The sequence below is a fragment of the Rhinolophus sinicus genome, linkage group LG05 (assembly GCF_036562045.2).
Source record: "Rhinolophus sinicus isolate RSC01 linkage group LG05, ASM3656204v1, whole genome shotgun sequence".
NCBI lineage: Eukaryota > Metazoa > Chordata > Mammalia > Chiroptera > Rhinolophidae > Rhinolophus > Rhinolophus sinicus.
In genome coordinates this window covers 24,849,200-24,863,275 of record NC_133755.1, presented here as the reverse complement: position 1 = coordinate 24,863,275, position 14,076 = coordinate 24,849,200, and the positions used below count along the sequence as shown (strand labels likewise).

Here is a 14,076-nt window from a genome sequence, read left to right as displayed (position 1 = left end):
AAGACTCCACCAAAAAAAAAAAAAAAAAAAAATTAGGCAAGAGAAGGAAACTGTTACAATAAAAGAATTCAGTGAAGTTGCAGGATACAAAATGAATATACAAATATCAGTTGCATTTCCATACACTAACAACAAACTATCAGAAAGATACATTAAGAAAACAATCCCATTTAAAATAGCATCAAAAGAATAAAACAGGGATAATTTAACCAAGGAGGTGAAAGATCTCTTCACTGGAAACTATAAGACATTGATGAAAAAAACTAAAGCAAGACTCAAATAGATGGAAGATGTTTCACATTCATGGATTGGAAGAATTAATATTGGAAAAACAACAGCAGTGATAATTGTGACGTACGCTTATCATTTTAATTTAGAAAATATGCTCTGGCTAGGACTTCCAGTAATATGTTGAGTTAAAAAAGCTTTTCCTCTAACATTAGGAAAAAGACAAGGATGCTTCCTCTACAGTCCTGGGCAGGGGCTCTTGCTTGTCAGCTTGTCCTGCCACAGAAGGATGGCCTTATTCTTGTTTCCATCTTCCAAATCTTGCACCCACTGCTCATCAGTCAGTGGCAGAACTCAAATTATATCCAGAACTTTAACTCCATAGAAATCTGGAAAATGTGGCTTTTACCCTCTCTATGTTATAATCCAGGATATGAGGAGACATAGAAGAGAATAAGAATGGAAACTAAATAAAAATTAATATCTAGTACAGTTCACTCCTTCTACCAATAATCTTTCAAGCAAACAAAACTACATTCCCACCTAATGCAGTCATTCCCTTATTCAAATGAAAGCATGCATACCCTATCCCTTAAGTCTTTATACCCATTGCTATGTGATGTTCTTTCCTCTTCTATTTTAGTCACGATCCCATCTTAAGACACTCTAATGTAAAGACTAACTTATAAAATTAACCACCGCCAGCAAACCTCATATAAAAGGAAAGAGGCAAGCAATTAAAAGAAGTTCATGAATACATAAAAAACAAAGCAAGGAAAAAAACATGCACCGCTTCTATGGTCCTTTATTCTGAAACTGGTCATGAGACCATCATTGGTGCTTATAATTTCCTATTCATTGGTTCCCTTTGCCCTCAGAAGTCTCCCCAACTACATAGTAGGGCGATATAAATCAACAATCCTGAAAGATCTGAGACCTTAACAGTCCTGCCTGTGTTGGACAGCTTTAGACTTCCATCATCAATTTATCATTGAACATGTAATTACCAGAAAGAACCTCAAAGAAACCTCTGGGTTGAAGACACTCATCCTTGACTCCATTGTGTGGCTGTATCACTATTTGCCCTGGGTAATTCACATCAATCAGCCCAGTTTGGTAACTCCCTTATTTTTGTGATGACTGGATGGCATGATGAACCTGTAAAATCCAGATGCACTTTCAAGTTCCTGCTCAAGGAACTATGTGTCCCCTAGGGGAGAACAGCCCAATGTCATAGGAGCAAGGAAGCACTTACTTTGCAAGTGTGTGATTAGGTTTAATTGGGGGAGAAAAGCTTTTCACTTCTACTGTTTCCTGGTCTCATGTATTCTGGCCATGAAAGAAACAGCAACTTGGTTTAGAGCATATATTGTACTTGAAGGACAGTACACTCAGCTTGCTAAGTGTTGTCTCCTACCTGGGGCTGTAACTGAGTCTTCAGTACTCCATCCCACAGTCTTCTAAGGCCAGCTGCTTTTGGGTGGTGATAATCATAATAAAACCATTGATCCCATGGTAGTCAGTGTCTGCCTTCTTTTTCTGCAAAATGGGTTCCTTCGTGAGGGATAACATGATGGTGAACAAGATATTCAGAATGTCCAACAATGATGGTGCTGGCAGAAGCTCTGCAAGGAAGGAAAAGCAAATCCATATCTGGAATACATGTTTACTCCACAGAGGGCAAATCCCTGCCCACTCCGTGATGGAAAGGTCCCCACGTAACCAGTCTGTCACAAAGTGACTGGCTGGTCTTCCTTGGAGTATGGGCGTCCACACTGGGGGCTCAGAGTTGGTCTGTGTTGTTGACATGCTAGGTATTCAGCAGCCAGATTAACCTGGATGAGAATTCCATGTTGATGAACTCACATGTATCATCCATTCCTGCTGCCATTGCCTCTTCATTCATTTTGAAAAAACACTCGGGTAGCTGGGAAAGCTGACATCCATAGAAGTCGTCTTGCCCACTTGCTTCTCAAAAGCCTCCTCAGAAGTGGGTATCTGTGGGGGTGAACATTCACAAGAGAACCCAATATGCTCCTAACTCTGTGTCTGTTCTAAGTGGTTCACCCACATCATTTCCCCCAGACCTCCTTATCACCGACCCTCTGGTCTTGTCCCTTCCAAATATCTGAATATCCAGCTAAATGGTTAGCCACTGGTTCTGTCCAAGCCACTGGCTTTCTCTTTTTCCAAGTGACAACTAAAGGTACTGCTCAAAATTCTGCCCACTGGGAAGATTTCCTTTCTCCCACTATCCTTTAGGACCACCTCCCAGCGGGGCTATTGTAATACATCAATCCACTTCTGATTAATGGCAGTGTGTTGTGCTTCATTCCAATATTTCTTTCTCAATCATCTGGCCACAGGGAACACCCCATGAGTGCAGAGATTGGGTTGATAGAGCAGGAGTGATAGGGTCTTAGATATCTGCTCATGTAACATGCCTGTGGACTACCATCTTTTTTGAGTCCTAAGAATGCCGGGACCAGTTTATCACCACTGAAGATCTTTGGTTATTGAAACTTTCTGATTACTGCTCTGACTCTGATGCCCTTTCTTTGGGGTTTAAGTGTTGCCACATGTCCTTTGCTACTCTGGGAGCCATAGTACACATTGAAATCAGGGAGCATCTCCCATCAACATTCCCCAACAGCAGTGGTCAGCCATTACAGAATTTTCAAGGATGCTGATGCTCCCCCTCTCCAATATATTTCTCAATGCCTGGTGAAAGAGGATCCTTTGGATTTTCTTGGGGGCCATGTTTAGGGAGTGAATGAATAGGTTGCATATGATTAATCTATTCCAATGTTCCTCACTCCCTACGTACTTTTTTTTTATTCGTTTCAGGTGTACGAAACAATATAATACTTAGACATTTATATCCCTCACAAAGTGATAACCCCCCTCCTTTTGATTTCTTCATCTGTATTACTTGACATCACAGTTTTACTTAATGTGTGCCAACCCTGAGGCCAGATTGTAATAAACCAACTGAACAAACCATTAGAGCCATTCCCCGCTGCTGGAGCCAGCACATTGAGCATAATCTAAATTATATTTATTTTGTCTTCTTACGTTTAGAATCATTTCCATGCATATTTCCTGGGTTTCTGCTGGGGAAAAAATTAGTGAAATCTTGCTATTCTTTTATTGTGTAAACTACCTCCTCTGGATCAGATCTTGTCGGTATCCTTTGGTGGCATCCTAGCATCTGACTCTACTTCTAGGAGTGAAGGAATGAGGTAGGATGGGACATTTGGAGGTGACTACTTCAGGATCTTCAAGCTACATAGGCTGTACCATCCTTAGCAAACAAAGGTGGAAGGATTGTGGACACTCCACAGAATTTGGGAGGGCAGTGGTACTTGGATTCACTCAAATCCACCCAAGTTCCCAGGGCCTCATTCTTTCCTAATCAATGCCCTTAATGTTCACATAAAAGACCTGGTGAGGCTACAACTTAAACTTATATTTTAAAATTCTGCTCCCTGCGGCATCAGGCTCTGCACCTGATCTTTACAACATCTGCCCTGAAGTTCCATGTAAGAGGTTCTTCTGAGGCAATCATAAAAGTTTGTGTCCTCTGACCGTACTTGAGCTTATCATTTTCTTTTCTAGGCTCTCTCGGGCAGTTCCCGGGCTTTAAAAAGTCAGAAAACTTGTCATTGCTATTGCCATTGCTGCTGCCACAGCCACCCCACTACCTGAAGCTGGCAAATGGATTCCTGCAAACACCCACCACTGCTGGAGCTTTTTGTTGCCTGGAAACGCCACAGAAAGATGGCTCTGCCTCCCATCTACTCGTATATTCCAAACACCCCACAAGTGCTTCACATTTGGGAGACTTAAATCATGTCCAGGACCTGAGCTACCAGGAAAACATAGTTTTTAGCCATTGATACCCTGCAAAATGAGGGGATGTAGAAGAGAAGTGGAAAAGGACTCCTGGAGCCAATGGCAGTATTTAATGTATACTTGCGGTCCAACCTAGGACCACCTCTCTCTTTTACTCTAGCTAAGATGTTAAGGGTACAGACTCCTGCTTCTGATTTTAGCTCCCTCTGCTTACTAGCTGTGTTATTTAACTTCTCTGTGCCTCAGACCTAAGTTTTGTCATCTGTGAAATGGGCATAGCAATGGCACCTACCTTGCAGTGTTGTTGTAAAGTAAGTCCTCAGCACTCCTTAGTCACTGTGTCAATGAATCATTATTACTCTGGGAGTGTGTCATAGTCCATTAGGTGAGTAGGATTTCTTATAAATCGAGGACTATTGATAAGGGCTTTGGTAGTAAACTCCATGAGGTCCCTTAAGGAGCGGCAGGTGGCTCACCTAACTGCTGGACTGGTGCTTGGTAGGTACAGCGGCTGGCAAGTAGCTGTTGAATGAACCGTTGGATGGGTGCAAACAGACAGAAGGAAGATTATGTCCCCTGGCCAATTCATCCCCAGCCTTTATGTGACTTGGCAGCAGTGTGGAAAGGAGACATAGTGCTTTGGTGTTTAGGGGCCTTACCTTGAACTGAATGCTGGCTTTGCCACTTACCAGCGGCAAGACCCTGGGCGAGTTAATTTACTCAGTTTCTTCTATTGTAAGATAGAGCTGATACTATCCACCCTGACCCGCACCCTCAAATGTTTGCGTGTTAGAGGAAATGGGATGTTTGATCCTGGGGCCTAGTTCAGCGAGTGCCTGGCGCGCCACGGGGGCTCGGAGACCTCGGTGTCCTCCGTATCTCGTACGGATCCTTACCTGTACCCGGTCCTGACAGCCGAGAAGCCCGGGCGGAGATACAAGGGCCTGGACGCGCGCCCAGGAGCTGGAGCGGCACGTGGGTGCCTGCCGCGCGGACTCCCAATGGAAACGTCAGTCTCGGGATCCCGGATCCAGTGAGAACTAAAACGGGAGGGGGCCGGGCGGCCGCAGCGGAAGGCGGAGTCCGCGGAGAAAACGAAACTGAGACCGAGGAGTCCAGACCCGACTGTCCCTCCGGAGACAGTGGCGGCGCGAAGTAAGAGGGGCCGCGGGACGCCGGGAAGCGCGGGAAGCGACGAGGGGCGGAGAGAACAAGGGGTGCACAGGTGCGCGCACAGCCCGCGTCCCCAGTCGGCTGCGAGGAGGCGGCTGGGCGACTCCTGGCCCAGGACCCCCTGTCGAGGTGCGGGGCCCTTTTCGGACCCGGGCAGCGAGCTGGGAACTGAAATCCATTTTCTTCCGGTGAAGAGTTTTTATCACAGTAAGTAACGAATAGCCCAGGACAGCGTTGGGGGCGGGGGAATCGAATGGAAAATAGATCTACCCTATGACTTGACAGAGAGATGGGAAATATGCAGCCCTGAATTACCTATAGATTGGCTCAGTAATCCCTGGCCTGAAATCTCTTGCCTAGACAGTTACACTTGTTTCCTAATTGCCTGGCTTCCCCCTCCCCATCTCCTTTCCTCCCCCTACTGTCCCATTTCGACCCTCTATTCCACCCCCCCACCCCCCCACCCCCCACCCCGCCATACTTCTTCTCAATACCGTCTCTGGGCCCACAGGCAAGTCCCCTTGTTCCCTCCATTCTGGCCACACTGCTGTTCTTGACACACAGCCAAGCATACACACCTGCCCCTGGGTCTTTGCTCTGCCAGTTTCTTCTTCCTGGAAAGCTCTTCGCTTAGATACCTGTATAGGCCCATCCCTCACTGTCCCCTGCATTTCTTCAGTGTCACTGTCAAAGCAGCTTTCCCTGAACAACCTGCTTATAAGAGAAACCCCACCCTTCCCTCCCTGTCACCCTTACATTACTTCAGTTTTCAATATATCACTCTGATTTTTTTTATGGGTTTGTCTGTGTTCCTCCACTGGTAAGTTCACCAGAGCAGGGTTTTGTTCACTGGTATAACCCCAGCACTCATTAAATAGTTGTTTAATGAATGGTAATTCATAAATTCTCTTTTGAATTCCAGAATAATGAGACTTCCTAATACCTGTGATTTCTTTAGTACTAAAAATGCCTTGCCAGTTAGAAGCTAAAAGATACACTCCCTGCTGTCATTTAGGAACTTAGAATCTTGGGCAGACTGTGTTCTTTTTCTTCAGTTTGCTTATTTGAACCTGAAGATCCACAACACTTGATCTCTGATTTATTCATTTAATTCATCAGATACTACTTGAATGCATGTTGCATGCCAACCATTGTGCAGGCCCTGGAGGGGGCTAGGCCTGCAGGGGCTCACAGTCTGCCCTAAGGGGAGTGCCAGAGTAACTTCTGGGCAAGAGTAAAATGGACACATAACGTTTGTTAGAGATTATTGTGGTGATTTCTTTTAGGAAAATGGTAACTTAGTATTAAGACAACTATTTATTAAAAGTAGTTGAAAAGAAACCTGTTTCTTTTTTCCCCAAACTTCTAAGTACTTTGCAAATATGTCAGTTCAGTACCTTATTAATTTACACGTATATTTCACTTAAATTCAAACTGGCTTGTCATTCTGATGATTAGCAGTTAGAGTTACCACTGCTGAGGATGTAAAGCATTTGATAGGACTTCTGGTTCAGTAATTGCTAAGGACTCTTCCATAACTGCTGTTCTGAGATCTGTGACCCCCTCCAATTTGATGTATGGTCTCATGGTTGTGACTAAACTAAATGAGACTTTGGTCCCTGAAAATAATGGTACATCTACACATCCTATCTGAAACCCTTGGGCCAGGTGTGTTCTGGTCTTCAGAGATTTTGGATTTTAGAAAGGCAATACAGCATAAACCCTGTCTATTATGTAATGCTCTCAGCAGGATTTGGGGGTAACACTCTAGGTATAATGAAACATATTTCTGCAGTGAAATGTATAAATAGGTACCAAAGTATGACACAGACACTCAATCGGTCATGCCAGTTTAGGTCTGGATAAGGGGCTACAAATCTACCAAAAACAAAACAAATGAAAACAAAGTAAACCTTAGTTTTTCAGTGCTTTTGGATTTTGGAATTGCAGACCAGGAGCATCATTTATTGGGGCCCACCAGTGTGCCAGATGCTTTTCGTCTGATTTATTCCTCACAACAACCTGTGAATCAGGTGTTTTTTAGGTCATGAATCAAAGACTCAGAGAGATGTCTAGCCCAGATCCCTGTGGCTCTAAAGCCTAACTCTCTTCACCGCACTAAGCACTGATGTGAAGGTATTGCCTTTGCTCAGATCAGGGCACTTCTAGCACCTCGCTTCCAGCCACCGCCATTGCTCACCACCGTTGTTCACCCAAGCTACTGCCACAGCCTCTGCTTGGTCTCCCAACTTTTACTCATGCTCTGTTTCCTCTTTTCATACCCAGCATTCTCCATTCTCTACGTAGCATCGGAGTGGTCGTTTGAAACATCAATCCAGTCACATCACCCCTTTGCTTAAAACCCTCGGATAGCTTCCTAATGGAGTAACATCCAGAGCCTAAAAGGGCTGTGTGCTGTGGCACCTGCCCACCTCTCTGACTCATTTCCTACCCTTAACCCCTCATTCACGGTGCAGCAGTCCCCTTGGCCTTATTGTTATCCCTCCAAAGTCTGCACTGGCTCCTGCTCCAGGGTTTCCTCTGCCTGAGCTACTCCTCCCCCATATATTGGTGTGATGGACTTTCTCATCATTCAGGCTTGATTTAAATATTCCCTCCTAAGGAGGCTATTCCCTCACCACAGTATCTAAAACCACCTCCATCATATTTCTGCCCCCACCTACCAACTCACTCTCTAAGATTCCATATCTCTGTTTAATTTCATCATAGCACTTCTGGTCATCTGGCCATCATGATACCCACTCCTGTTATTTGTTTCTGCACATGTTCTGTCTTGTTTATATCTGTATGCTCAGTATCAGAACAGTCCCTGACATTTGATAAGCACTTACTAAATGAATGAAGAAAAGATGCACAGAAAATAACAGGCGAAGAAAAGGGAGAAGATGAGAAGGTTTAAAGGGGAGTATTTAATTTTAATTAATCATTCTCTCATTCAACTGTACACCATCTTACTGTTCAGCATTTACCACTTGCTACTGCGTGTTGATTATACAAAAATGAGTAAGACATAGAACCTGCTCCCCAAAGAGCTCACTGACTATTTTAAAAAGCAGTGAGGGCAGTGAAGGTTGCTGGGCAAGGTGGACTGGCAGACCTACAGAGGGGTACTGCCCCTCCAGCAGCAGAGAAGCCTGCGTTGATCCTCACGCATCACTGAGAATTGCCTGGTAGGTAGAGGATGAAGATGCTGCATTCCAAGCAGAGAGAAAAGCTTGTGACAAGTCATGGAGGTGAGGGTGATCTGGAGATATTTTGGTATTCATTTATTCATTATTGAGTAAATAATGTCATTGTGGTATGCCTGGTCCCTTCCCTCTTGTAGCTCGTGGTCTCTTGGAAGACAGTTAAATAAGCAGTTGCAAGGGCTGTGACAGAGCACCAAAACAGGACCTCTTCTAGGGTTTCTGGGAAATGACGTTTGAGCTGAGATCTATAGGAAGTAGAAGTTCAACAGGCAAAGGGAGCAGAAGGGATAAAGTCAAGAGCATTTCAGGAGGGAGCATGTTGGACAGAAGCCATTAGGAGTCAGGAAACAGCCAGTTGGGGCGTACTTTTGAGAACCATAGTTACATAGATGGAATTTAAAGCCACAAGCCTAGAGGCAATAACCAAGGTAGTGAATGTAGGTACAGCAGAGAGGAGACCTAAGGACTGGGCCCTGGGACATGACAATATTTAGAGGAAAGATGAAGAAGAACCAAGAAGGGAGACACAGAAGGAGCAGCTCGTGCAAAAGGAAGAAAACCAGGAAAATGAAGTGTCTTCGAAGTCCAAATTTAAAAAGGGACAGGCGGCAGAAGGGAATGAGCAGCCATGTCAAATGCTGGTTTAAGGTCAAGTAGATAAGGAGAACTATTAGTTTTAAAGATGGGGAAGCCATTGGTAACCTTGACAAGAACAGTTTTTGGTAGCTTGTGGGGACTGTATGATTGGATTGATGTTTTAAAAGATCACAATGTGACTACTATTAAATTTAAAAAAATGGAAAATGATAAGTATTGGTGATGATGTGGAGAAATTGGAACCCTTATGCATTGCTGGTGGAAATATAACATGATGCAACAACTGTGAAAAACAATTTGATGGTTCCTCAAAATTTTAAACGTAGAATTGCCATATGATTTAGCAATTCCAATTCTAGGTAAATACCCAAAATATTTGAAAGTAGGGACTTAAACAGATAATTGTACAACAATATTCATAGCAGCGTTATTTGCGATAGCCAAAAAGTTGAAAGAATGCAAGTGTCCATTAACAGATGAATGGATAAATGAAATATATTGTACATATATATCATGGAATATTATTCAGTCTTCAATGGAAGAAAATTCTAACACATGCTACAACATGAATGAACCTTGAAGACATTTTGCTAAGTGAGATAACCAGACACAAAGGACAAAAGTTGTATGATTCCACTTATGTGAGATGCCTGGAATAGGCAAATTCATAAAGATGTAAAGTATTGTTAGTTACCAGAGGCTGAGAGGACAGGGAATTGAAAGGTTATTGTTTAATGTGTACAGAGTTTCTGTTTGGGAAGATGAAAAGAGTTGTGGTGACGGATAGCAATGATTACTGCACAACACTGTGAATGTGCTTAATACCTGTGAATTGTACCCTCTAAAATGGTTAAAAGGGTACATTTCATGTTGGTTATATTTTACCACGATGACAATAAAATCATGATGGCCCCAGAGTAGCGAAGGAATTTCAGTGGCTGTGAGGAACTGGTTCTGAGGTTCTTGCAGCAGTCCAGGAGTGAGATGGCAGTGGTTTGAACCAGGATAGAGACTGTTGATGTTGTTGAGAAGTTGAAGGATTTGGGGGTCAGGACTAAGAAAGCAGGGAAAGGAAATGTCAATAGTGCCTCCCAGATTCATGGCTTTCAGACATGGATGGATGGTGGAGTCATTTTCTGAGAAAGGAAACTCCAAACCAGCTTAAGGGAAGATCATAAATGCAGTTTTAGATCTTTTGAGTTTAAAGTTCTTTGAAGACATCCAAGTGGAGATGTTAGCTCAAGAGATCTGAAACTCAGAGAGAGGTTCATAGGTGATATGTAAAGTTTAGAGTTAACAACAATAGATGATCACTGATGTGGACGTGAAAGAAATCACCCTTTTACTGTCTCAGGCAGGTGGACAAACTTGCAGTTGACACTCAGTGGAAGCAGAGAGCAGAGTTAAAGTGAAGCACCCCTTCCTTTTTTGGCCAGTTGAATTTTGAAAGTAGAAAACGGGGGAGAAATTAGCTTGATTGTGCAGTCCATGAGAGAGAAAGAAAGATTTCGTAAGAAAGTTTTTTTCTCTGGACTTATGTATGGCTGGGATGAGTCACTAAAGGAAATTCTTTTTATCCTATTTTGTCTCCTAAACTGGATTGGGAAAATCAGATTAAATATGTTCTGTGAGTGTCACTTCTTTCAAACATCACTTCTTTTGTAGGTTACTGAAAGAAGAAATGGCCAGTGATTTTATAGTAGGTTACTTCTTAGACAAACTTAATAAATACCAGCAGATGAACAACGTAAAAATTGAGTATCATGAACTGTTCAAGAGAGGACCCCCACATGATGTCAGGTAAGCTACCATTAAGAAAAGCATATACCCCTATGAAATGTAAACAAGGAGAATGGCAACTGTGGCACAATTTTGAAGTCAATACTTTAGCTCTAGAGCAAAGTTGCCACAGAGTTCTGTGAGAGTCCTTTGGGCATAAAATGGTCACTTCAGAGGACTCTAGAGAAAAAAGAGGGTATAAGCTTTTACATGCTTCAAGATGATGTGTTATTATGCTGTTTGGAAGTGACTGCTTAAACCCTATATTGAACATAGATTAAAACCTTGAAAGGTAGTCATAAGAGGCAATGGTGATTGGAATACTAGATAATGCATGAGTTTAATAATATTTTGTGACTATTTTCTTTGTAATCAGGTATACATTTCAAGTTATAATAGATGAAAGAGCATTTCCAGAAGCTGAAGGTAGATCAAAGAAGGAAGCAAAAAATGCTGCAGCCAAATTAGCTATCGAAATACTTGATAAAGAAAAAGAGGTGAGTAATTGCCTTTTTTTCCCCTAGTGAAAGGGGACTCACAAATATATTTCATATTTTACTCTGAGAAAATACCCACATACAGAATAAAGCCATTCACAAGTTCCTTTACATTCAGAAATTTAATTCAGTCTTTTTTCCTGTCTCCATTTCTGTAGAACCTTGAATGAGAGGTATGCCTAGGAAAGAGTAGGCAAAGCTGGATAATACCTATTTAGAGTGCTGAGAGCAGTGACATACTCTAAAGTTGAGCAAACATGGAAAGGAAACAGAGAAAAATGAGCTGACAGGTGCTGGCAGGAGTCCCTCCACCTAACTGAGTGAATACAGTAAGAAAAGGACAAAGAGATGAAAGTGATTGTGAGGAGAATGATGTATATGAAGGGCAGGTGATGGAGAAACCAACATATTTATAATTGGTATCTCTGAAGATGAGTGCAGAGTAACTAGTACAGAAAAAGCTATCTGAAGACATTTCAGTAGAAAACATTTCTGAAGTTAAGAAAGACCTGGCGGAAGATTAAAACAACTCAACAGATACAGAAAAACAACCACCAAGAGCAACTTCAATTATTGTGAAAGTACTGAGTCTAGTGATGAAGAGAGAATCCTTAAGTGGAGGCAGAAGAAAGGAATTATGTCAAATGAAGAATGACAAAAAGTATCAAGCCGGCCATAGTGACATTAAAAGCCAGGAGACAGGGGAGCAGCAGCTGTGAAATGAGACAAAAAGTCATTTATATGTGGGATAAAAGATGATTATTCTCAGACATTGAAACTTCTGGAAAAATTTAGTTTTCAAGATACTTTCCTGAAAAATTTTCCTAAAAAATGTCACCCTTCTAATCACAATTGAAAAAAAATAAATCAGGAAAATCACAAACTCATAAATTGTTAATGAGCTAGAAAACCAAGTAAAGAAGTTAGAAAAAGAACAATAGAATACTTCTCTTCAAAAAAGCAGAAGAAAGAAAATAATAACATTAAGGGCAGAAATTAATGTAAAAGAAAACAAAGCAATAATAAAGAAGATCAATGAAGCCCAAAGTTAGTTGTTTAATAAGATTAATAAAGTTGAAAACTTTGGACAAGATTTTTGTCAGATTAAGAATAAAAGAAGGTGGAGATAACAATGAAAGGAATGACACTATTATATTCATTTTTCCCATTAAGTTGTCATCCAGGGTATAGTTTTTGTTCAATATTTGTTATCTTGTTTTTTGAGATTTACAAAGGGTATAGCAAGCTAGAAAGTGTTACAGTATTTTGCATAGAAAAACAGAAAATTTGCTATTTTATTTTTCCTTATGAAACTATAAAAGGAAAATGGATGATTCCTTTCCTATTGTTAAAATTTATCCTTGTGGATTTTTTCTGGTAGAGGAAGTACATGCTTACATGTTGACTCAAGGTAATATAGTAGGGAAATACATAAAATCTAAGTTGTCTTTCAAAGGCTCATTTAGTAATTTTATTAGAATAATAAAAAGTTAAATCTTGGTTATCATCTATATTAAACAAAAATTTTTTTTTCTTTGTAGGAAATTAGTTCTTTATCAGTGTCAGCAAAAGATACTTCAGATTTAACTGCTGGGAATTACATAGGCATTCTTAATAGGGTAGCCCAGAAGACAAAACTACCTGTAAATTATGAAATTACCCCTACTTGTGAATTGAGCGCGGCTGGGCCCGGAAGGTGAGATGTAGTTTGGTTTTTCCTTCTGCTTCATTGTATCTAAGCAATAGAATGAGCTTATTTTCATGTCGAACTTTCCAGAAATATTTGGTCTTTTTGTACATTCTGCATGGAAGGTATTATAAGACTTATGAGCAATTGTACATCTTTGTAATTAAAATATTGAAATGCTTTATTGCTGAAGACTTGGAACCGTATACCATAATTGATCAAATCTGGGTAATCCTTTATTTCTGAGGTATAGCTCGATGGTTTAATTTGCAGGAAACCAAAGAGAGTATGAGGTGCCCTGCTTGAGGGATGCAGAGACCTGCCTACCCCTGAGGTCACAGTGGGAGTGGCTGTGTGAAGACAGCTCTGCCACACATGTGGAATGACTCTCTTTTCACCATTGTCAGATTAGAGAGCTGTCTTTTCAAGTGACTGCCTTTCAAATTTGATTAAATGGTATTGCTCTGCAGGCAAATACCATGTATTAGAAGTAATGGGTTTTCACCTAGACTGTGAGGAGGCCAGGATTTGAGGAATCTGCTGCAAGGGGACTGACTAGAGCATCAGAGTCACTGAGAATATCACCAGTGAACTAAGACTTGTAGGTGAGGTTAAAGAAAGGAGTAGACTGAGAAAAACAGAAAACAAATGAGTATGAGGGAGATTGTTTCTCAGCTACAACCAACCAGTTTAATAAGAGAAGAAAAAAAAATCTAAATACAAATAGTCCAAACAACCACTTGAAGATACTGTTCTCTGAATTGAGCTATTTACGTCTGACTTACACTTGAATGGCTTTTAGGCCAGAACTAGGAAGAGAAAAATGTGATACTATTCCTTGGAATGAAATAGTCAAAAGTGAATTCTGTGTGTCAATCTCAGTAAATTAAGAGACTATTTTATTTTTCTGTGGCTCACTTATTTGGTTCCTGTGACTAAAGTACTCTAACATTAGATTCCTAAAAGAGCAGAAATCTTCTTAGGGGATGCCCAGGGAAAATAAGACCTGTAGAAATGGTTGCAGTCGCTCAGCCCAGCTCCCTAATTCTCC

General features: G+C 41.4%; 2 protein-coding genes across 3 annotated transcripts in view; one reads left to right on the top strand and one right to left on the bottom strand.

The window, feature by feature from the left end:
• The window catches only part of CEBPZOS (CEBPZ opposite strand), a 40,431-nt gene extending 38,648 nt beyond the window's left edge, over nucleotides 1-1,783 (bottom strand). Inside the window, exon 1 of the mRNA XM_074331899.1 lies at nucleotides 1,646-1,783. The gene's annotated coding sequence lies outside the window, so the exon portion shown is untranslated. The remainder of the gene's footprint in view (nucleotides 1-1,645) is intronic.
• A 3,378-nt stretch (nucleotides 1,784-5,161) lies between these two features.
• Nucleotides 5,162-14,076, top strand: part of EIF2AK2 (eukaryotic translation initiation factor 2 alpha kinase 2) — a 28,787-nt gene continuing 19,872 nt past the window's right edge. Inside the window, exons 1-4 of one of the 2 annotated variants that reach the window (XM_074331896.1) lie at nucleotides 5,162-5,463; nucleotides 10,728-10,862; nucleotides 11,218-11,338; nucleotides 12,880-13,034. In XM_074331896.1, the coding sequence (XP_074187997.1) occupies nucleotides 10,744-10,862; nucleotides 11,218-11,338; nucleotides 12,880-13,034 (395 nt within the window). In that variant the 5' untranslated portion in view covers nucleotides 5,162-5,463; nucleotides 10,728-10,743. The remainder of the gene's footprint in view (nucleotides 5,464-10,727; nucleotides 10,863-11,217; nucleotides 11,339-12,879; nucleotides 13,035-14,076) is intronic. The other variant, XM_019742045.2, reaches the window with a different exon arrangement.